Source organism: Etheostoma cragini, chromosome 17, assembly GCF_013103735.1.
Source record: "Etheostoma cragini isolate CJK2018 chromosome 17, CSU_Ecrag_1.0, whole genome shotgun sequence".
NCBI lineage: Eukaryota > Metazoa > Chordata > Actinopteri > Perciformes > Percidae > Etheostoma > Etheostoma cragini.
In genome coordinates, this window is record NC_048423.1 from 22,031,471 (window position 1) to 22,056,987 (window position 25,517).

Below are 25,517 nucleotides of genomic sequence, written 5' to 3' on the forward strand. Positions count from 1 at the left end.
TTTCAGCATTTCTGGACGGATCTCATCAATCCCTGGGGCTTTGCCGCTGTGGAGTTGTTTGACTACCTCAGCGACTTCAAGCAGGGAAATTGACGACAATCCCCCATCATCCTCCAGCTCCACCTCTACCACAGAGGGCGTGCCAGCTGGATTTAGGAGTTCCTCAAAGTGCTCCTTCCACCGCTCTATTACCTCCCCAGTTGAGGTCAACAACGTCCCATCCTTACTGTATTAAGCTTGGATGATTCCTCGCTTCCCCCTCTACACTACACTAAATATATAAACTCAGATTATGCTAAAATAGAATAAAGTGAGTATTTTTAGAAGGTTTTTGAGTCTGCTGTGGGAAAGAAGCTGTTTAACAGCCTAGTAGTCCTTGATTTCTCGGAGATGAGTGGCGTCCTTAATAATGCTGTCTGCTCCACACACACACACACACACACACATACACACACACACACACACACACACACACACACACACACACACACAGACACAGACACACACACACACACACAGCACATGATATTCTCAGCTGTCCCCACTGCCCTTTTCAGTATGTGTCTCACCTCATCAGGGGAACTAATGACATCATTAGTGAGTAAGAGTATAAATAAGTAAAAATAAATGCTGACATAGACAGTTCTTCATGTCAGATGACTGTACTGACCAAGATACTCCCCCCTGGGGAAGGAAGAGGAGGGAGTTGTGGGGAAAACCCTGTGGCTGGGAGGAGGCTCGTAGCTGTTGTCCTGGTCCTCAACTGGATCGACGTACATGTCATTATCCTGGGAACAACATATTTGCAATGTTTCAGACAAATAAAACGAATGTTTCACATTCACAAAGCTAACTTTTCAAAATCAGCCGGCATTTGAAACCTTTTGAATTGAATCAAGAAATACTTTGAGTCAGTCTATCTATCTATCTATCTATCTATCTATCTATCTATCTATCTATCTATCTATCTATCTATCTATCTATCTATCTATATATCTATCTATCTATCTATCTATCTATCTATCTATCTATCTATCTATCTATCCTATAGTTGATATAGTTCAGCATTTTTTGTATTTATTCTTTTTTCTTTCTTATTTCTACATTTATTCCTTCTTCTTGTGTAAGCTCATTTTATGTCTTGATACAATAATATGTGATGCCTTCATGAGAGTGAAGACAAGATTATTCTAAAAGCCATTCTATGGCGTATGATGCCGAAATTGTTTTATAGTTGTTTTCTGTGTCATTTGTTTTGTGAGATTTTACAATAAATTTGTGGAAAAATAATGTTTCAAGCAAATTTCAGACAACAACAACACCTTAGACGACATATTTCACAACTTACATAATCAGGATCAGAGAACTCGTCATCTTCCCTGTCAACTGTGAACACAGACATTCAGAGGGGTTTCGTTACAAAGACGGCTCGGGGGTTTTATTAAACGCAGCTTCCTGAAAAAATCTTAAGCACTAGCATTAAAGTCATCAGAGCAGGTGTCAGAGCACATTCTAATTTTAGAACGAAGCCGACTTTCTAAGTCAGCTTCGTCGGTTGAGGAACCTGTGGTGCGTGTTTCCTCACCGCGCAGTGGTTTTTTAAGGCCACCAACGCCACCTTCCAGGCAGCGCTGCTACCATTGACTTCAAGGCAACTAACCCTAACCCTAACCCTAACCCTAACCCTACCCATAACCATTGCCTAATTCTAGTGCTGCCTGGAAGTCGACGTTGGGGGCTTAAAAAAATGCTAAACTTCCCCACCTCTTGAACTTTTGTGTTCTTTCTCTGCAAGGAGACTATATTGATGTTATTATGCAGCTTAATAGCTTTACATAATTATGCACAAGCGTGCAGTGGTGGAAGGATTATTCATATCCTTTACTAATACCACGCTGTAAAAATTCTTTTACAAATGAAAGTCCTGCATTGGAACTGTTCCTCAAATTAAAGTATGTAAGTATCGTCAGAAAAAGGTACTCAAAGCAATAAAAAAAGTATTGAAAGTACTCAATGCAGAAAACTCCTCATGTTTTAGAAACTGGAAAAAATCAAAGGATTTCTTTTAGTCAACTAAGTGAATTATTTAGCTAATCTGGATCTATTGTCTAAACATCGTATTTTATAAACTAGCTGTGTTTTGTGTGCAGAAATCTTAATTTGTAAAGTAACTAAAGCTTTGAGATGAATGTGGTAGAGTATAAAGTACACTATTTCCCTCTGAAATGTAGCGGAGTAGAAGTAGAAAGTGTCCAAAGTCCAAAAAGTACAGTAAAAATAGAGTTGGTAAGGTAGTGTTAAGCCCTAAAAAGGGAAGAAAAGTTTTTGTCAGTTTTTAACTTAATTTGGCTGACAAAGATTATTTTAGCAATTCTTCCAATGCCCGTATACGCATTTAAACAGTGTCATAAGGCAGACTTGAATAAAGATGTTCTAGATATACGTGCATCAAACACAGGACAAGACTCAACTGTGTTTTCTTTCAGTATCATAAGAGGTTACAGTAACAGCATATTTTGTAACACATGTGTCAATCTTGGTGTGAGACTACTGATAATGACCCCGTTCTTACCTCTGTAATCTCTCGCAGGGACTTTGGGAAGTGGTTTGCCTTTCAGCCTGTCATAGAGAGACATCGACATCATGCAGCAGGCAGTGAATGACTCAACAGGGATTTGGCAATGATTTAAATGCGCCCTACCACACGTATTTCATGACTTTGTGGTAATGTCTGAAGTTCTACCATGGACTCTGTAACATTTTGTTTCAATTCAATGGGGTGGCAGTAGCTTAGTGGGTTGGAAACCGGAGGGTCGCCGGTTCAAGTCCACACATGGACCAAAAGTATGGTGGTGGACTGGAGCTGGAGAGGTGCCAGTTTACCTCCAGGGCACTGCCAAGGTGCTCTTGAGCAAGGCACATAAACCCCCAACTGCTTGGGGTGCAATTCCACAGGCAGCCCCCTTACTCTGACATCTCTCCAATTAGTGCATGCAAGGTCTAATTCAGGTAATGTATGTAATAACAAAAGAGTGTAAATTGTAATTTTCCCTTGTGGGACTAACAAATGATACATTACTATCACTGTTACAAATTCCATTCTAATGTGGTATAGAAAGCATACAGCAAGACTCAGCTTGATTTGTGCCAGTTCTCATTAATATTCAACAAGCTGCTTGACTCTGATTGACCAACAGCTAGCCAATGAGAGCCTGGCTTTCAGCATCCTATACGCAGCGATCTCATAAATAGTAATGAGTCCAGACAACATGACGTCGGACTGACGCGATCACGGAAGGCTTGCATCGTCTCCCATTGGGGGTGACGGAAACTACGCACTATGGCTGTAAGTAATCTGTGCTATGTAGGGGTGGGGTAAAAAAAATCAATAAAGCATAGTACCATGATATTTCCTGTGGCAATTCTGTATCAATACAGGGACGCCAAGTATTGATCCTTTAATACATAAATTGTGCGTGACAACTACTTTTTTGGTACCAGAATAATTAAACTGAAGTGAGATGAACAAAAATGTAACTTTATGTTTTTTTTAGAAAAATCAAAATCAGAATCAGAATCAGCTTTGTTTGACAGGTATGAGGACACACACGAGTAATTTTCCATGTTTTTTTTTAATTTGAAGTCGACAAATGAGGTTTATACATAGATTGCATTATAATGCAGAAAATTGGAATATGTTTAAAACAGCAATAAGAAGGTTTTGTGACGCACGTGGTGTGATAATATTGTCTGGTGGGGCCTCTGGTGATTACTTCCCTCAGCACGTACCCAAACCACCATCTTAGAAAATGTTCCAATGGGTCGGTTGTGTTAGAAAGTAGGAATAAACGACCTATGTGGCCGTACGGTTGGTAGGATTTGTCGCTAAGGAAATTAAATTGAAATTCTAAAAGTGGAATAGTTTCAGTAATGATCATCTGTCTTGGTGCGAGACATCATTTCATTTGCATACTTAGCAAACACCTGTGCTGTAACAGTGATAGGGGTATTACCATAACCACAGTACCACCATACATGTGTCATTACCATCTATCCTGATGTGCCTTGAGGGGACTCAACTCAAGAAAGGAAATTGAAACTGCCATCTGTTTGACTTATTTTTGGTTTACGGGTCTTACTCTTATTCCAACGGTTGTGAAAGAGGAATCGACATTTTCTAATACACCACCACACAGGGAATTTTGAGATCATCTAGACTTCTCAGCGATTTGTCTCTTACTTTACAATACACATGCATTTAGACTGATATATTCCACTGTGTTTTTTCATGCATGATATAGCAAATACTAACATTTTTAACACTGACCTTCTTAGTTTGTTCAATAAGCTGCCGTCATTTTTCTTGATGTCTTGAACAATCTTCTGAAGCTGCCTGGAAAACATGGTTTGTCATTCATAAACAGGCATTCAAAAAAGAAGTTTGCAATGTTATTAGCTGACCAAAAGTGTTAGACAGAAAGATTTTTCAGCTTTTAAAAAAGGTACTTCAAGGTGCTTAAATGATCTAATTAACCACCACCAACCTACTGCAAAAATGTAAGAGGTTGTGGTTTAGTTTTTGCCCAAAGTGTCAATTATAAACACAATTTTATTATATATTAAAAAGCTTAAGCAAAACGTTTTATGACTTACAGCCAAATATCAAATGAAACTGAACTTCTTACCGAATCTTTTCTGTAGCAGGAGCAGCGAGTTTACCTAACGTTTCCATATTCATGTTTAACATGTTTGGTTGGAGTCCTGTCACGCATTAAGTGTGCGCTGCTAGATCAGTCGCAGAAATAATAATGAACACAGTGTTTGGCTGCAGGTCATGTCTTTGTCACAGAGGGGAGGAAATACATTCTAACCAGCCTCTGTTGGAAAAAAAAATCACTTCTCTTTTCCACTCCCCACACACACACGCACACACAAACAGATTTCAGTAGACAAACCTCTTGCATCACATGACCTGACCCTCTTCAATTCCACTTCCACACAATGTTGCCATTCTAATAACTTACATCACAACCCAGTCTCATGGCAGTTTGTGAAATGGTGACCTTCTATGGAATTGTGTCCAATGACACGTTTTTCTCATTTCTTTTCGTGTTGGTGTGGACGATTTTTAAAACCATGTATTTAAATGGAAAGCATGTTTTGTGGTCACAGCAACACTACGCTAGCGATCATTAAATCCGCGTAGGGAGGTTGGTTCGGGTGGTGGTGGAAAGTACTCCAAAATTGATGCTTACCATTACGTAGTGACCAGCACGACTACATTAAAAGGCTACATTACATTTTTAAGTTAATCTTAATTGTTATAAATATACTTTTAATTGAAAACACCTCGACCTGAATCGGTGCAGGCAACACTGAGTAGCTGCAGCTACGTGTACAAGCTTCCACAATTTGTCGCCGAAGGCATGGAAGACATTAACTAACCCAGCGGGAGCTCGGGGGATTGTTGATGGCTGTGGGAGGCGAGGAAGGCAAGGAAGAAGGCTGCCTGCCTCGGCTAAGACTGACAATGGCAAGCCTCCTGCTCACCAACAACAGATGGATCTCAAAGTCAGACATTTCTGGTTCAAGTTCTTACCGGACCCCCTGCAGCATGCCAGTGTTTCAGTAGCCAGTTTTTAATTGTTTTTACAAGCCTATTGCCTATATCTATGTAATATAATTAACACTTTTACACTTTTTGAAACTATTTCAGCCTATCAGTGCTTTCTGAACATATTGAACACATTTTTTAAAAATACCATGATATCATTGAAAACCATGATAATTTTGGTCACTATAACCGTGAGGTTACACTTTCATACAGTTACATCCCTACCTGGCAGTAGCACTCAAAACTGCCTCTGCGGAAGTGGCAGCTATGGTAATTTTAAATGTTATACTGTATATGTAATGTCAAAGCATAACAGACGTTTATCTCAAGACACTTAACGAGTCTGAGTGGATCGAGTGGGTCTTGAACACTCTATAGTTTACACGGACCCAACAAGCCCCCCAAGAGCAATTGCACACAGTGGTGAGGAAAAGGAAAGAGAGATTACCTAACTACAATAGGTAGAAGAGCCGTAGGTTTCTCCAGGACCACATTTTGCAACTTTTTATTTCACAGTTGTTGTTTTCCGTCAGATCATTTTCATGATGCTGACATTTCCAACCCCATATGAAGGCAGCTTCATTTCAAGGACAAAGCAAGAAATACTAGAGATGGAGGGACTGTTGTTTGTTGCTGGAGCTTGTTGCAGGTAACGATCAGCTGTTACACAGACTCCTGGGCATGGTATTTCTTTTCCTAGGATGGTAAAGGCATGCACCGCACTACTCTGCCTCTGATTGGCTCACCCTGGTATTCTTGGCCCAACCAGCCTAAACACACTACAATTTCAACACTCAATTTGTAGTTCTGTTGTTTTTAAATTTGGAGTGCTGTCAGTAGCAAGAAAAACTAAACCAATCGGCTCCTGCTAGAGTTAGCACCCAACAGGCTTAACCGCCCTGTTGGCTTTGGGTCAAATTTGACCCCTTTTCAAAAGGTTTCTATATCTGAAAGTTGGGTTTCTTTCAAACAAATTATCCAAAAAAGTAACAGGGATGGTTCCCAACAACGTTCCTCACAAGTAAAATAAAGAACCAGTTCACTACTTTCATTCATTTGTGTGACAAAAATTTGAAAAAATGCCAAACAAAGTGACATGATATTAGGAGATAACATATGCACAGGCTAATTACTGCTAACTAACCAGTTAACATTGGGAATTAAACCTAAACAGCTAGTCGAAGATTGTTTGTGAGCTTACCCTGTACTATAGGGTAATTCCTCTACCATGCGACAGCAAGTCTTTTGGTTATGAAACAATCGTTAGCCTATTTTTACAAAAACGTCTGCTACGGAGCTATAACGTGAGCTACAAGGTAACGGAGCCTTTTTTAATTTTCGTGTTTCTTTAGAAATAAACAACGTACAAACAGATTCTTTTAATGCTTCAAATGTAAAGTTATTCGCTGTTAAAGCGGTGCCAAAATGAATGGTAGTCAATGGAATGCGAACAGCAAGTGATGGCTTGTTAGCAACGAAATGGCGCCATAGGAGCTCCGCTTACTCCCTTGGGGAGGAGGATGAGTTTGAATCGTGGCTATAAAGAAAGATGAGTGGGCAGCCTTTCCTGTTAGGTTGGCAGGATGAGTCATTACAGTGTGGTTGTGGTCCACATTGGGATTTTTCTGCCAAAAGAATGTCTGTTCTACCTCTTGTCACAGTCAGCAGAAAAGAAGAAACCAGAAATGTTGAGAAATGTTTATCCTGAATCAAAGACACAGTTTTTGAAGGAACCAGCTGTGTACGATTCCTGATGAGAACAGTCTTTAGACAGCCTTTAGTCACCATTTGGTCTGGAGATTGATGTGAAACCACTGGGGATACTTATTGGAAGTCAAAATTCCTGTGACCTCACTATATGTTTTCCAGTTCATTAATATATAGAGCTGCACTGTGTTTGCTTCTCTGTCACAGACAAGGCAAATAAGTGTCAATACGTTTGATTTATTCATGGCTAAGTGAGATTGTATGAATTAGATATACAAGGGCTACAATACGTTTACACACCCTTCTTCCTTAAAATACAGGGGGATAAACATACACACCTCTATGTTAAATTCCAATAGAGACAGGCAGATTTTTATTTTTTAAGGCCAGTTATTTTATGGATCAGGATACTATGCATCCTGATGAAGTTCCCTTGGCATTTGGAATTAAAATACCCCCCCAACCCCCCCACATCATCATCACATCCCCTTTACCAAACCTAGCGATTGGCATGGTTTTATTTCAGTTAGACAACAGCTGGTTTGATTTGCATTGAGAGATGATTTTATGGAAAGTATCCCATGACAATCTCTAGGTTTGGTGAAGGCTACGTGATGATGTGTACAGTGTGTGTGTGTGTGTGTATTTTAATTCCAATGGCCAAGGGAACTTTATCAGGATGCTTAGTATCCTGATCCATGAAATAACTGGTAAAATAAAAAAGTACTCGCCTCTATGGGAATTTAACATAGCGGTGTGTATACTTATGACCCTGTATTTTAAGGAAGAACATTTATTAATTTACAATGCATGATTCATTCACAAAGAAAATTGGTGTCCTTAAAAGGTTGGATACATAAATATATATATCTATGATGATATAGAGTAACTGACATGGTTGTGGTTTGAATCCCTGTGAGTTGGTCGCTTGCTTCCTGTTATTTGTTCTCCGTTTCCTGTTTTTCTGAATTGTTTTTGTCTTTTCTTTGCGTCTGTCTGTAGTCTTGTTTTGCTTTCCTAGATCCATTCCTTGTGTACAGTTGCATGCTTTGCTTCCTGTATTATTTTGTAGTTGTGGTTACATTTGTCTTTGCCTTGCATTGTCCCCCCCCCCCCCCCCCCTTATCAGTCTGATTAGTGCCTTATGTGTTTCAGCTGTTTGCTCCCTCCCTGCGTGTTCGCCCCATGCGCTCACACACGTGCACACACACACACACACACACACACACACACACACACACACACACGCACAAATCCAGACAAACTGTAAGCTTTTTCACCGTGGATTTATAAGAAAAAAGTACTTTAAAACAACTTTTTGGGGGTTAATTGTTATTTTTACCATTGACCTGGTGCATTTTAAAAACACTTAAGGGTTGCTTCATATTTGTACAATTTACAGCAAAAGTTCTTTGAGAATCTCTTTTATATTCCAGTCATTTGGAATGTAAAGGAAAATCCCCTAGGTGATATCAAATTGGGACCTTGTGAATCAGAATCAAAGTCAAAGTACTTTTATGGGTCTCCCTAAGCAGAAATTTGTTTTTGACGTTGAGTAACTTACTTTGCTGCAAGAGGGATAGACACAAAGACAAGCACAGGGTTAAAAACAATTGAAAAGACAAATGTACAGTCAACATATGGGCTACTCGACGGCCTGTGCAAATTGCCAATTTACGATTTTCTATACTAAATAAGATAGAAGCCATAAAAAAACAAAACAATTTCATTCATCCTTTTCATCTATCACAGTCACAGATATACATTAAAAAATTCATAGTTATACATTCATCGCTGGACAAATGAGTGCTTATACCTATTATATTTACACAAAGTAACCCTGTACCTCTTTACTGAGTTCAACAGCTCAAACTGTGAAAACAAAACATGAGAGTTATCAGACAGAATGGTCTTGGCCTGCTTGATATTTGTCTGTTCAAAAAGCTCCTGCGGGTTGAGAGGTGCAGGTGTTCCCATAATTTTACCTGCTAACCAGATTAAAACTCTGGGTTTTAGATTTTACTGTCAAATTCCCGAACCAACTGGTACTGAAGAATTGTCTCTATTGTTGCTCTATAAGATTAACATGATATTTTTACAGACCCCAAAATCTAAGCCTACGCAAGAAGTGGTGAGTTCTGGCACAGACATTTGTTACATGTGTGCACCAACTCAGGTCATTGTCAATATACACTCTTAGATATTTATGAGAGGAGACCTGCTTGATGTCATGACCGTGGATGGCTACAGGGCTCTGGTCTCCAGCTGAACTGGGATCTGCAGCATTTCCAAAGTTTTGCTTGTCTTAATATGAAGTTGGTGTGAATCACACCAGTTGACAAATTTGTCCAAAGCAACCTGGTGGACGCTTATGTTGCTTTCTTTAGGAAGCAAACTGAGAAGGACAGTGTCATCTGAAAACTTTGCTATATGTTGGTAGGGCTCAGAGCTGATGCAGTCAGTTGAGTCAAATGTAAACTAAAGGGGGAAACTGACACGCCCTTGGGGGGTGCCCCAAGGGCGTGTCCTGTCTAATATTGGTTATATTAGACAGGGTGGAGTTAAGAAAGAGCAGAGACAAGAAAGAGTGATACCACCTGATTAAAAATGGATTTACATTTAACTGAACTAATTTCCTAAGCATGACATCTGGCTGTATTGACTTAAAGGCAGAACTGAAATCAACAAAAAGCAATATGGCATATGTAACCGGACTTTCACAGTGCTTCAGAGTGAGGTGCATTATTGTTGAGATGGCATCACTTATACTACGATTTTTTGTGTACGTGAAGTGGTATGTATCTAACATTTGATCCACATCAGTGTGGAGTTCCTCTATCATAAGCCTTCCATTGATTTAAAAACATTAGATGTAATAGCCATTGGCCAATAATCATTGTTCTCCTGGGGACAAACCTTTTTGGGTACTGGAAAAATAAGATTTGATATTGGGAACGTATCTATAGACAGCTGGATTGGTTTGTGCCAGGCTGGTGACAGATGTTTTGCAAAAGTTTTTAAAAGAAAAGAAGACAGGTTATCAGGCCCTGTTGCTTATTAATATTATTTCTTGGTTTTGAAGAGTACTCTCTATGTTAAATTAGATTAGATAATACTTTAGGTATTTCGTTCCTCCTTATTTGGCATTTTGGTTCTGTCTTGTCTCCTTGTGCCTGTGTCCTAGTTTCCTCCCTGGTCTTGTGTTGTAGTTTCTGTCTTGTGTTTCCCTTATGAGTGGCTGCATGCCTGTTTTATTTTGATAGTCTGGTTTTCTGTGCTGTCTTGTCTTTAGTTTTCTCATCTGCATCCCGTGTCTTCCCGCTCCTGTGATCACCTGATGTCCACCTGATGTCCACCTGTTTCTCAGCCCTTCTATTATTAGCCAGTGTCTTTAGTGTCTTTATATAGCGCTTTTCTAGGCTTAACAACTACTTGCACTTTTACGTCATGCAGGAACCATTCACCATTCACACACATTCTCCGAGGCTGCAGTACAAGGTGCCACCTGCTCATCAGATAAACACTCACACACATTTACACCACGATGGCACAGCATTGTGGGCAAGTCGGAGTTCAGTGTCTTACCCAAGGAAACTTCAACATGGGACTATGGGGCCAGGGATTGAACCACCAACCTTCCAATTGCCAGCTATCCGCTCTACGACTGAGCCACAGCCGCCCCTGTGCTCCCGTTGTCTGTTGTCAGATTGTTTGTGCCTGGCAGTGTGTGTTCCAGTCGCTGCATCCCCAACGTATCTGTGCTCCTGTTTCCACATTCTTGTGTTTGGTTTTCCTTCTCTTTTGGCTTTTTTTTGGTGATATTTGGATTTTGACTTAGTTTTTTTTTGCAATTGTGGATTCACTTTTGGGTATCAGTGTTGGTTTGGACTTTTTTAAATAAATCTTCACCTTAACACTCTCCTGCCTGCCTGTCTCTTCGTTTAGGTCCTCCCTTCCCCTACACCTAACACAATGGGGAAAGTCACTGACTCCGGTAGACGTAATAAAATACAAACCAACAAACAGGCAAACAACAGCGAATGTGCAAAAAGTGCTGAATGAATGTAAAGTGGCATTATACAAAAAGTAAAGTGAGGTGGCCATAGTACGAAAAATGTTGCAATGTAAGTATGACATGCAATTAAATTGAATATGTAATTAAAACATAGAGCAAAAGTAAGTAACCATGATGTAAATACTATTGAAGTGTGACTATACTATAAAATTGAAAAAGTGAGTTCTCGGAATGGAAAAATTAGTTGTGAAACACTTTTGGGCTCCTGAAATGTTTTACTCTCATGACAACAATTAAAAGGGATGAGATGCAAAGACTGGGAGAAGTGAGCAGCGGTAGAAGAAGTATTCAGATCCTGTATCTAAGTAGAAGTCATAACACCAAAGTGCAAGTAAAGGTCCCACATTGAAAATGTTACTTGAGGAAAAGTATCATCAGGAAAATGTACTCAAAGTATAAAAGTAAAGAAAACCCACCGCTGGAGGGGAGGCAAGGTTAGGCAGGAAGGTGTGACTGAGGTGTTTGATGACAGCGGTGTGAAGGCGTTACTTACGGTTGATGGATGATGGTAAACTTGTTGATGTCGCAGTCAGACAGGCTCTGTGAAAGCATCACAGAATTCAGTTAAGAAATTAGAGCCTAATGAGTTTTAAATGACTGATTCCTTTCTGAGGTGACAACACAGGTGTCACCTTAACTAAACACATGCATCTGAGCATGTTAATGCATTAAAACAGCAATAATACACATATCTGGTCATGCATCGCCTCTTAGCTAACAGGAGATGGCAGCACCTCACTAAGGGCCGTGTCATCAGCACAGGTTGTTCTTCTAATGTAGCCCTGGTGTTATTTTAAATTAAACCAAAGAGGAAGAGAAACCACTTCATTAGTACATACTGTACACATCATGGGAGCGGCAGGGTCACGTATGGTTAATGATATGGAATAAATGCAGAACACCTTGAAGTAAAAGGACCAGATTTCTCAGACAAAATCCGGGGACCTTTTCAGCTTAGAAGCGTATTTACCTCCAAAACACGTCATGCTTTTATTTTTGTAAAACTTAAAACGGGGACACTAGACCTAGAGCTGTTCTCTTTTAAGACCTTTAGGGGGGGTCTTTAGGGCCCCCCCCTAAAGGTCTTATCCTAAGGAGGTTGACCTTTCAGTTAAAGATTAAGATCCTTTTTTAAAACTCAAAAGTGCGTTCGCTAAGCCCCCCAGACTCCATGTAAATAATGAGTCATTTTAGCATCATTAAATACGGCTTTCTAACGGCTACGTTGGGTCAATGTTTTGACACTTTTTGACACAATGTCAGTCACAGTGAAAACCGGGGACATTTCCGGGTACAGATCCAGCCGGGGACAGGTCACCAAAACCGGGGACTGTCCCCGGAAACTGGGGACGTCTGGTCACCCTACCTTGAAGTCACTGCAGAAATGGAGAAGCTGCTGGGGTTTGTGCCTTTGCACACGGACGGGAGATTAACATCAAGTAAAGTTCTTGATGTTCTGCGTGTAGTCGAGTCAGAGTCTTGACTCCCAATTGTTTAAGTCCAAGTCTGAGTTTATTGGTTATTAAGGATCCCCATTAATCCTCACCATAGTGACGATGACTATTCTCCCTGGTGTCCAACTCAAGATAAACATACTGTACATTATGTTATTCCAGAGCTATGAAAACATAAAGACCTTGATAAAACAAAAGGTCTGTCATCATTTATTTTATCATGACATGAAATAAAATAAAGAAGAAAGAAGACAACATAAAGGAATAACAGTCCCAAAACAGGTTTGATAACGACTCCTTAGTTTCTTTTTGAAGCTTGAAATATTTCCCATTAGGATTAGATGTATGTGTGTGTGTGTGTGTGTGTGTGTGTGTGTGTGTGTGTGTGCTTTATCGTGCGCGTACAACTGTTGCATATCTACAACTAGTCTCTCCTGATTGAAATGTATCTCAGTGGAAATCCTTTCAGAAAAACCTCATTTAATCAATGTTCTCTTTCTAAATGGAATCAGCTGGTGGAGGTGTTTATTTTCCTGCTTAACCAATCAGAATCATTACACAATGGCAAGGGCCAATCACAGAGTCACCACCCTGCTTTAAAAAAAAAAAAGACGTTTCTCCCTTTGCTATCAGCTGTTGTTGCAGGAAAAGAGTGCAACCCTCCGGGCTCCGGGCTCCGGGCTCCGGGCTCCGGGCTCCGGGCTCCGGGCTCCGGGCTCCGGGCTCCGGGCTCCGGGCTCCTTTGTCGCCACAACCGGTGTCTAGAGTCCATCAGGGGTTATGATAGTTCTCTACAGCAATGGAGTCAAATCAGCAAAGACTTTGTACATTTTATTTGAGCTGTACAGTAAATCTTATTTGCGTATCTATAAAAAAATCTGTCTCTCTTGATTGAAATATTCTTCACAAATGCAGTAAGGTCTGGGGTGGCCTCTAGCTCAGCTGGTAGAGATTGCCCCCTTGTAGGCTTGGTCCTAATCCGACTTGAAGCTCTTCGCTACATGTCATCCCCACTCTCCGTCCCCAATGTCCTGTCTCTAGTCAGCTGTTGCGATAAGACAATATTCTGTTATGATATTCTGTGTTGCTAACTTTATTATTGAGTTTGTCAACAGACGAGCACTTCTTCTAATGATGGAGATGTTTCTACTCAATGTAGACATTAGACATGTTTCCCCTATTGTGACACCCCACAATTTGGCCACTTTTACCTGTTTGATAGCATGCCCGAGTCCTCAAAGTAGACTCCAAGTCAAGTCTCAATTCCCCAGTATTAGAGTCTAGGTCACTAAAGAAGAGTCTAAGTAGAGTCGCCGTGAACTGAGTTGGAGTCCAAGTGTGTCTCAGGTCACTAGTGTCCAAGTCTGAGTCAGTAGAGAAGACTCCGAGTTTGAGTCTGAGTCACTAAAGAATAGTCTGAGTCCAAGCTGAGTCACCATTGCCAGCATTTGGGTCCAATTCTTCTCCTCAATCTTGCTTTCCCAAATTAAACGTTAAGCAGTGCTCTTTCCAGCAGTGGATGTAAAACTTTGACTGTGTGTAGCTTCTTTATCGCAGAAATGTAACATTTAACCGGCATCATAAAGGAATATCTCTAAAATCAACTCAGAAACAGAAATGACTTGTATGCTGTTGTCTAGTTTCCCCTTTGTTAATTAAAACTGCTGACCTTCAAGTGAAAAGCCTGATCCTCCAACTAAAAACACACCACCATTATACACAATTTCGTAAATCATCAAGCATTTATAAAACTTCATCTGGCGGCCCACTGCATTGGGATTCTTTGCTGCATTTAATGTCTGCTTTGCAGTAAGGCAATTGTGATTCATAAGTGAAAGGAAATGATTACCATAAAATATGCAACAAAATCCCGCTAAATTACATATTCCCCTCTTTATTCAGAATTCATTGCTCCAGGTTACTTGCTCTGTCTCTTCTCTGTTTTATATTTGTCATAATGTAATGAAGAGCCATGACAACAGATGTTTGTGAAAGTTTGGATATTGTGCCCTTAAGTTTGTATGGTGTCAAATGAAAAGAGAGGCTAATATATGACGTATGAGTCTAATAAGGATAGTTAATTTAGATATAAATAATATATGGTCGGCCCTTTATCTGCAGAGTCTCCTTTGAAACAGGTGTAATGATGTACGGTTCAGATGTCTATTACATAGCAAAGGTTGTTTATGATGTTATAATGCAGCTCACATTCCTTAGTGTGAGAACCCTGGTGCAACAGAAGGATGCATTACCTCTAGGAATAAGCCCAAAGTATGGTGAAAGCCCTTTAAGCCGATTTTGGGACAGAATCATTTGTAAATCAGAGTGAGATCACCTAATATGAAAGGCTTTACCTCCTTCAAAGAACTGAACCTTGGCCTCACATATACACACTTGATCTTCCCATCGGCTTACAGGAGAATATCCGTATGAAATCAGACTTAGCCTTTGACACCCAATAAAATTATCAAATAGTCTGCCCCAGTGGATAGTCACACACTGCTTCCACGTTGAATTATTTATACGAGTGTCTGTGCTTGTTTAAATGAGACAGAGCTCTACAAGCTGCAGCCTCTCCTTGGCACTGCATACCAGGTACCCTCGCTCAAAGCAGCTCTCAACGGCATTTTAATTCTCATTGTTAGAACATACATGCAGTCCAACTTTCATAGGTAAACAGTCTCTATGGTCCAGTGTTTTTTAAGCTTGAATTCTTGCTTGCGATGCCTGTGTGTGCTACATTTTGAGCTGAAGAAATGCTTTGTCAATCTCATATTTCATGTCCCTGTTTTCTTTAAAAGTACGTAGAATATTCAAATATCCGAGATTTACATCAACTGGTGGTAGTATTAGCAGTCAAGCTCAGTGCGGCTGCCCTTATTGTATGTTAACAAGGTTTAACAATGCCAACATGCTGAAAAACAAGCTTGTATTTATTTATTTCTCATGTTCATCATCTTCGTTTAATGTGTCAACATGCAGAGATGGGAAGTAACAAAGCACAAATACTTCGTTACTGTACTTAAGTAGTTTTTCCAGATATTTTTGCTTTAATATTTATTCTTGTGGAGACTTTTTACTTTTACTTCTTACATTTTAACACGAATATCGCTACTTTCTACTCCTTACACTTTACAAAATTGGCTTGTTACTTTAGTTTTGTACACAAGGTCGTCTATCAGGTGTGATTGAGCATGTCGGAGAATAGCTTGCACACGGCAAGAAAGAAGAAGAAGAAGAAGCAACTAGCTGTCAGTTGAGATTGTGTGTGTGCGTCCTTGAGAACTGTAAGTCGAAGAACTCACAGTATGTTGTCAGTTCATTTAAACCTATTGTTGTATTGGTTTGTAGTTCTTGCACATTTAAAGTAAGTCAGCTAGTGATATTGCTGTTTGTGTTCTTGTGTTCTTGATTGTTGAATGCCCTCGCTCATATTTGTATTTTAGGTGCATTGTTGCATTGAGATAATGTAATTAATAATGGGTTTATTGTCAGCATATATATTCCTATGCATTTTGCATGGTAGCCTTTATAATGTTGCACACACACACACACACACACACACACACACACACACACACACACACACACACACACACACACACAAATGTTTGAAATAGTAGGCATCAAGAACGACTCCTGGCCAATGTGCGGCATGACTCTAAAAGTATGGGGTACTTCTTAATTAATGTCTGTAAAGTAATTCATAATTTATCCTTTATTTTCTTTCCAGAAGCCATATTTGAGCACACACACATACATGTAGATTCCCTTGAATGTTAAGGGGAAGATTAAAAAAGAGAAACTCACAGATCCTGATGGATCTGTGAATTCTCGCAGAATCACAACTGAATTCATATCTTTCTTCCCAGTCAGAATCTTATTAACCTGGAGTCCCAGTCTCTGTCACAATAATCATAAATGGATGTTTTAGTCTTATTGGCAGACATCCATTTACAATGTAGCCAATGGCATATAAAAGAGACTTTTCCATGTACACTGAAGTTTCTCATCTTGCACTATAAAAAATGGTTCTCATTCACCTGCTATTACTTTTATATTTAAGTAAATTTCCAAGCCTACTTGAGTAAAGAAATTAAATCATTACTTCTACTTTTACCAGAGTATTATTTTAACACAGGTATCTGTTCTTCTACTTGAGAACGGGATGTGAGCACTTTTGCCATCTCTGTCAACATGCCATCATGTGCTCCATCACCATCTGGTGCGCTGCTGCCACTAATAAGGACAAGGGCAGAAGGCAGCGTATCATCAATATTCTGTCCCTCCAAGACCTGAAATCACCAAATTCATTAGGATGCATCATGGGCACCATGAGTCTATGTAAACACTGTCATGCCAATCCATTCAATAACTGTAGAGACATTTTAGTCTGGACTATAATCTGGGTTTTAGTCTGATGCCTTTGACATATTTTTAAAGATAGTATAAATCATGTCAAAATTCTACATTCAGCAGCTTTAAATCAGAGTACGTAAAATGTGTAAAAAGTTATAAACTCCATTGTGCTAAACACTAGCACATTCACAGTGGATAGATCTATATTCTTGCCAAGTTTGGAAGCACATAACTTAAGCAGCTCTTTAGCCAGAGTTCTGTTTGGTGTAAAAAAACACAGACACATGGACGGCCTCTTTTTTTCAAGCCTTTTTTATGTGTCTGTCTGCTCTGTTCGAATGGCAAACAGCATGTGGAAGTAAGTCTAAAGTGCTCAGAAGGTCACAGAAATGATAAATTAAATCACAATCTCATCAAGAAATCTTAGTATTTTAAAAACGGGCAACAACCCAGACGTAGAGGAAGAAAACAGCCTTCTCCTGCAAGTGTTTTTGACACGTCCTTTGAAAACAAGTTTCATTTCACATGTCCACACAATTATTATTAGCATTTAGGATAGCTTTCACTGCAGCTGTGCAAAGTCTAATGGCTGTCATGAGGTGAGAGACCTTCCAGATGTCTACAAATCTCCACTAAATCTTCCAAAATCTGTCACAAGTGTAACAAGCTAATACTGGTTAAAAGAGGACATATTTTGCACATTTCATTTTGCTACTTGTATATGGGGTTTTTACTAGACCTTGTGTACATGATTAAATGTTCACAAAACACATTGTTCTCAAAACATAATATGTGAATATACTGTACCTGTATTCACCATCTGTCTGAAATGCTCCGTTTTTAGCGCCTGTCTCTGTAAGCCCTCAAGTGGACTGAGGGTTTTGATACTTTTACATTGACATGCTTTATTATGATAATAATTCACTTATAATAGGTCCCATGCCTTTAGGGTGTTTTCCTCCTTTAGGCCCTGATACGTTGTTCTGCTTGTGTCAAAATTTTAGATTTAGTGAGGCTACAGTTGGATACACATGACACCTATTCTGTAAAAAATTATAGTTGTGTCTTTTTTTTCACCTGCAAAGCCTATATACTATTTTACAAAACACATCATTTGTATTATTGCACGCCAATGTAGATGTTTGATGCCAACCACAAAGCACTCCTGTGATGTATTTTGCATGTTATGCGCAATATGAGAAATAAAACTGGTGATCGCTGATCCTTGTTGAGGTACGTTAGGCTAAACCACGTTAAGCTTTCTTCATAAAACGTGTCGGACATCATCTCATTTTTGTATACATTTTTATTTGTTTGTATTAGTAAGCTACAGGACAGCGTCAAAACAGGATCTGCTTGAAAGAGAAAAAACATGAATGCGTCATTGTACACAGCATTGCTGCAAATGCGCATTTCAAACCAAACTGATGCCCATGAGCATGTGAATGTTGCGCTCTGTGCAAAACTTGCCTAATGAAAAGATAATAGCCCCCCTGTTCAGTCCAAAGTTTGTGTGTAAGACGTTTTGCACTTGACAAGCATTACCTAAATTCTCAACGAGATTGGGAATTTTATTCTTGTAATTATCCAGCGTCGACGTGACTGCCCCGAGTCTTCTTGAACACCCGCCTAAACACAGACACACCCAGAATGATAGCCAACCAATCACTGTATAGGTGAAAAAAGGGAGAGAATATTATTCCAGTATTAATTGGAGCCCAGATGCAATTTTGTAATTTTCTAAATTTCTGATCTTCTGAATAAAAACAGAAAATTTGAAAAACAGGTTAAAGATCCAATTTTTGTAATCTGTCAAGGCGGAAAAATATGAAAACTTGGATGAACTGATAAGCGTTACACAAACCATTCTTTCTCCCCCTATACCACTAAATAAAGATATGTTATAGGTGAAATGTAAAGCCTATTTAACAGGGGATTTTCATGACCTTTGTGTTATCCACTGCATAATCATATGAATATTCAAAGTAGGCCAAAGGCAATGCTTAGCTGGATGACATTTAGAGCCCACAGTACAGGCCCTCCCTGCCCTTAGACACACTCCGAGTAACTGATGAGTCAAACAAATATTATTATTAAGATTGTTCCACCTTTTGTGCTGCATTTGAAACAGACTGATTGCAGTAAATGCATACTGATACTGAAAGGTCTACTGAAAGACTACGGTTCCCAAACATTTTGGTCAGATGAACTCACACCTTCATCAATTCCAAAAACTATTCATTATTCAAACTAGGTATTGTTAATTTCATTCCAATGTCATACTTGTTGAATGGTCAATTGATTGGTTGGTTTGGTCAGAATTCATACGACATCTAGTTGTGTTCCAACCTTTATCTATTACTTATAGCAAGACATTTCAGCTTCTTATGCAATACTTTTAACTATTGAAAGGTGTCTCCACTACTTTAAGGTACTTATCATAACTATTTAGTATAATCTATATTGCTTGCTAGTTAGAGTCCATGCACTCTTACATAACTGCAACATGAAGTGTGCAGTTGCCACAGCTGATCAATCAAATCATAATTCAATTATTTTTAAATTAGTCAGAGTGCTCCACAATCTTTCCATGTTCCCCTGGCAACAGCAGAATTAGCCATGGGGTACAGGTATCCCTGGCTAGGAATCACTGCACAAGACATTTAGAATAGTCTCTATTATATAACATTTATGTGGTTTTTCCCACTGAAAAAGGTTCAGTTACATGATATCTTCTTGATTTTCACATACCAATAACAAAATAAAGCTTGGATGTATTGTACATATCTTAAACCTTTTATTTAAAAGGTGACCACAGACAAACTTTCCCACTTTGAATAGAGTAAACAGCCTTCTACTGTCAAACTTGGCACATCCATCAATCTGCACAGTGACGCTCTAAGCTTACTGGTGAGAAAACACATTTTTGTGTCTACGTGTGCATGTAAGTATATGTATTTCACTCTAATTTATAACACCAAGCATCAAAGCTCAGTTGCTTTTGTTGCTCAGTTGCATGCAAGTTTGTCTAAAATTGAAGAAACAACACTCATAACTGAAGAGAAAAACAGTGCCACCTACTGACTTCTGGGAGAAAATATTTCCAAAGCTGACACGTTTCAGAAATCACTTAGAGCTAAAAATGTCAAAACAAATCTATGAAGATGCATCAGGCAGATTAAATATTAATACTGTCCTGTCCTATACACAAGGGGAAGTATAGGACAAGTTACAGGGACACACAAGGATAAAGAGACAAATTACTCTTTATATACACACAGAAGGCTCTCTTCACATTGTACTGGCCAGGTAATCCATCAGCTAACTCGCTGGTTCTCAAACATTTCCTGCCATGCTGCCCTTCAGAAGTCAAACCAAAATCCATGTCCTCCCTCTCCGCAGCAGAAGTGATTTCATCGCCATCAATCATTTACAACTGATACAATGACCCAAGTTGATTTGAATAACGGATCCACCATTGAGGAACCATAAATGTAGGCTTCATCGATTGGGGACCATGATTATATGTACATCATTTGAAGTTATTTTTAATTTATTTGTATTTCAGGGTTGTAACAAGCTCACACATACGTAGCTATGAAAAGTAATGCACTGTACACATACGTAGCTATGAAAAGTAATGCACTGTAATTCAGTTGTATTCCACATATTCTTTGCTGTATGAATCACATTGACTGCCGCTGTATAAGAGCACTCTGGTTGGCATGGGCAGGGTGGATGGGTAGGTGGGGGGGGTCATAAAACAGGGGAGCGGAGTCCTTGACTATCCAAGACTTTGACCCAGGAAACGCATGTTGGTGCCTAAACTGAACTCGTAGTTGTAGCTTGATGGTAACTTTTCATCACGTACCTTCATAAGAATGCGGTACATATACAAACATACGTATATACATACATACATACACACACCTAGATATTTATTTCCTGGCAAACGATCCAATTGTAGTTGATATTTTTCCAATTGACTAACATTGCCATTCCTAGAGCACCACCATTATGGTGGTCTGGCTTCCATAATATAATAATAATATTCGATATTGAACGTAATATTGAATGTAAAGCACACAGAGTGATCGATGGGTCCCCAATGTCGCTCGCTGTCGGGCAGAAACCTTCATTTAAACTGTTTTTCAAAAATCAGTGCTATTGGTCACCCTTTATGTCCGTCTGTGGGTTTAACAAATATTTAATCTGCCATGAGGCAGTTTCCTCTCACTTTGTCAATGGCAAATGGCTCAAGACAATGTTTTCAAATTTTCCTTTTTCCATTATCTGAGAAGCAACCATTTAGCGAGACACAGCGAAAGGTGTGTCTCGCTGCTTAAGACACACCTTTCTTGCAGCAGCTTTTAACCTTCGTTAACGTGGATTCTGATGTTTTAAAGCGTTGTTTTGTTTCCCTGTGATTCACTTTGGTTGTAGTAATTATTACGCTTGTTACTTATGTATTTGACATTGACCCTGTTTAGCACTTTGGTCCACTGTTGTTTTTAAATCTGCTATAGAAATAAAATTGACATTGACACATTGTCTCTGCCCGACAGCGACAAAATCTGTAGCAAACTCCACAGAAATCCATTGAATACTTGTTTATACATATATTTAACTCTAAACCACATTCATTATTTTCATTCATTACACATACATATACTATACACACACACACACATATATATATATATATATATATATATATATATATATATATATATATATATATATATATATATATATATATATATATATATATATATATATATATATATATATATATACCTCTGAAGCAACTAGTGGTTAAGTGGTTGTTCTTGCTCAAGGACACAGTTGATGTATTGCAGTGGGAATCGAACCCAGGTCTCCCACACCAACGGGATGTGTATTATCCACTGGACCATCACCACCCATAGTACATAAAGTACAACCCAGTGTCACAAAAGGTCATGAAATGGTCACGTTATTTTGATTCGTCACAATTTTCTTGTTTATTTTGCGAAATAAATGAGAAAACTGCCTGGGAACATGACCATTTCACAAACTGCCATGAGACTGGGCTTCAGCAGTCTGCTCTGGTGGACAACAACGACCGCTGGAACACAATCCACTGTCTCTTTGGGAAGTAACAATGGGGAAATGAAAGGTTGCACCGTGACAACAACGACCGCGGGACATGATCCACGGTTTCTGGGGGACGCAACAACGGGGAAAGGAAACGGCACACGCCTGCGACAACAACAACGGGACGGACCGCCACACCCGGGACGCCCTACAACAACGGGACAGTTGTGGTTAGGAGAAATAAAACGGGGAAAGGACTTGCCAGACCCAGGACGCCATCCCCGGTCTCCGGGGTGAAAGTCCTGTGTTGTTTGACCCATCCATCACCCCAACCGACCTCCTTATGTGCACTTTCATAATCATACTGTTATCATAAAAGCTGCTTCCCATTAAAATATACAAAAAATCCGTGCTCACCACCACAGAAAAAATAAGAAAATCGTGTCTCTGTACTCGAATCAATAGACTAAATAACCAGCAATTCCCAAACTTCCACGAGAATGGGCTGTACGGTATGTCAACCTGACGGTAGGGCAAGAGGAAAAGCCAGGATCACACAATCTTCTGGGGACCATGACTGTCTGTGCAACATCCCATGAAAATCAATAAAATAGTTGTTATATGTAATCATTTAGTCTGGCCCAAAGCGTTGGACCGAGCGACTGACATTGCCACAGAGCCATGCCGCTTGCGGGGCTAAAAGTCAAATACAGCTCCAAAGGTTCACACTACAAGGTGCGCTCATAAACTGAATAGTTGACTCTGCAGCCTTGAAGCTAGTTAAATTCATGGTGTGTGTAGCCAGTTGTGCAGTCACAATGAAAGATTTTCGTTTAATATGAGCATGGGTTTACCTGAGCTTAATAAAGCCCGGGTGTGCTTACTGGGTCTGTAGCCATTGGATCTATCAGTCAATACGCATACTGTATGTATATATGCATTTTTCAGATCTGCACAGAACCTGCACACCAAAGCCTCTGCTCTGAATACATTTGGACATTTTGACTCATAGAAATCCACATATATACATGCTATAGGGGAAATATTTTCATTTTAGAATCTATCCCACCTTAAATGGAATCAGCTCAGAGTCAGTGAATGATAAATAGAAGAGTGGACCGTTGCTGTCATTTCTCAGCCTGGCAACAAATTGTTAAAATGGCCAATGAAAAGACCCATTTGAATAAATGCTTCTACAGGAAAGCCAGGACGTGTTTCTGAGGTATTAGTTACCCTCAAATTAAATATTAGGAAGTTATAAACGCATGCTTCAGTTTTTTTCACTGCATATAATCCTCATTAGACAGTTCCCAACCAACACTCATGACTGAAGCAGATGTAATGACATTTAGGGCCTTATCACCCCTGAGTTCAATTACACAGTTTTTAGCCTCTCACAGTTTGCATGTGCACTTGTGTCAGTATGCCTCTCGGAGACATTGGAGGGGCCTCACACAGTGACACACAATGTGGAAGATGAGGACACTGCATTTCAAAGCAGAAGTTCCAACTGATGTACTCACTACCATATTAGGAGGGCCACTGATTACACACCGCAAGAGTGTAGGAAGTAATCCACGGGTATGATTTACACAAGTCACGTTTCATATCCTCTAAACTGTCCTCTGTTTTACAACGTTGGAATTTTTCAGAGCTGCAGTACAATTTAAGATTCAGTGTACAGTTTATTGTTTAATTTATTTAAGACATAGCAATTTTGAATGTTTATGATTCAGCTATCTTAACATGGATACACAGACTACTACAAATACATTTGACTAAGGATTTTACAACTGTTTGGCATTGTAAACTGGGTTTTCACCAAGTTTTGTAACGGTTTATTTTTTCTTTAGCAAAATGGACACAAATAGCTTGAGGAAATGTAGCCAGTTCTGCTGTTATTAATACCATGATCATAATAATAATTGCTCAGGCGGATTTGTCTATTTTGATGTAATTAGAACAAACTGAACACAACCAAAACCCAGACATGGTCCTTAAAGGATTAGTAGATTATGTGACTGCAAGGGAGACAGAACAAGTATTTTCTGGAAAAAGAAAGAAAAATTTGAATTACTAACTCACCAGAAGTCTTTGTCCATTGATTTTCAGTCTGTTTACAGTGGCAGCACATTCTTGCATGTTGTTCTGAGGGGCAGTACATATTGGTTCACTCTCCTGAATTTTACATTTGCATTTAATGACACAGATGAACTGAACTTAATTCTATAAAACTCTTTCTGCCATCTATCCAACATCTGTTTATTTCAACATTTGCTTAAACGATATACATTACGAATGAGTGACATTTCACATAATTCACATCAGCTAGATGAACTAGGCACATTTTAAATAGTTTCATAAGTATCCAATGGTTTTCTGATGTATTTTGTCTCCTTTCTTGTACTCACCTTGCACATAAAGTAAGCCACCTGCGCCGAGTCCCAACCCTCACACTCCTCTCTGGACGGCAGGTTCATTTTCGTCTCAAAAGGGAACCTTTGAGCAGAAGCGTTCCTTTTGGTGTGCAGTTAAAGTCTGAGCCTTTGTGGCTCCAACCCACCAGTCAGCTGCAAACGGGAGTACGCACATGGACATCACCTCAGTATCAGCTCCCTCTCCTTTCCGTAGGTAATGTAGGAAATCATGGTCCTTTTGAGACGTTTACACTTGTCCCCAGGATTGCATAGAGGCATCAGCAAAAGGGAAGCAGGGACTTCCTCAAAGTCATGTATAAAAAAAAAAAAACTTAAGAAACCAAAGTGTCATAATAGAGAGTTACTCGACTTTCACATCCCAGGACATGTTTCATTTACAGCCAAGCAGAGCCAGAGGCCTTTATTGTTCTTTTGTGTTTTGTAATTGGGGGAATTAAAAACCTCGTAAAGTGCCTTTTTATTGTGTAGAGGAGCACAAAGGGAGTCTTGCTTTGTGGAGATTTTGTTATGTTAAAAATGTTTTGTAGGTCCATCTCTGGGATGTAGTGGTGCGGTCCAGGGAGATTGCTGGACGGACAACATTACGGGCGTACAGTTTTTTTCAGGTCAGGTCACAGTTTATCCCTGGCTAACAGGACTGCAAAAAGCTTGCAACAACTCTAATTAACCGTCAGATTGGATTTCAACACACTAACTTGCTACATGAAGCTCAGGGTAGATTATTTCAGGATGACTTGATGCTTCACATTTCTTTTTCTCCCTGCATTGTCATCAGCTGAATGTTAGCTGGCTAC

The 25,517-nt window shown here is 39.4% G+C and overlaps 1 protein-coding gene across 2 annotated transcripts in view; it reads right to left on the bottom strand.

The window, feature by feature from the left end:
• Positions 1-24,918, bottom strand: part of blnk (B cell linker) — a 39,618-nt gene extending 14,700 nt beyond the window's left edge. The window contains exons 1-7 of one of the 2 annotated variants that reach the window (XM_034899264.1): positions 24,697-24,918; positions 24,371-24,433; positions 11,890-11,936; positions 4,328-4,393; positions 2,573-2,619; positions 1,349-1,386; positions 671-788 (exon numbers count right to left, since the gene is read on the bottom strand). In XM_034899264.1, the coding sequence (XP_034755155.1) occupies positions 671-788; positions 1,349-1,386; positions 2,573-2,619; positions 4,328-4,393; positions 11,890-11,936; positions 24,371-24,433; positions 24,697-24,765 (448 nt within the window). In that variant the 5' untranslated portion in view covers positions 24,766-24,918. Of the gene's footprint in view, positions 1-670; positions 789-1,348; positions 1,387-2,572; positions 2,620-4,327; positions 4,394-4,685; positions 4,885-11,889; positions 11,937-24,370; positions 24,434-24,696 lie in introns of those variants that run through there. The other variant, XM_034899265.1, reaches the window with a different exon arrangement.
• Positions 24,919-25,517: the final 599 nt, after the last annotated feature.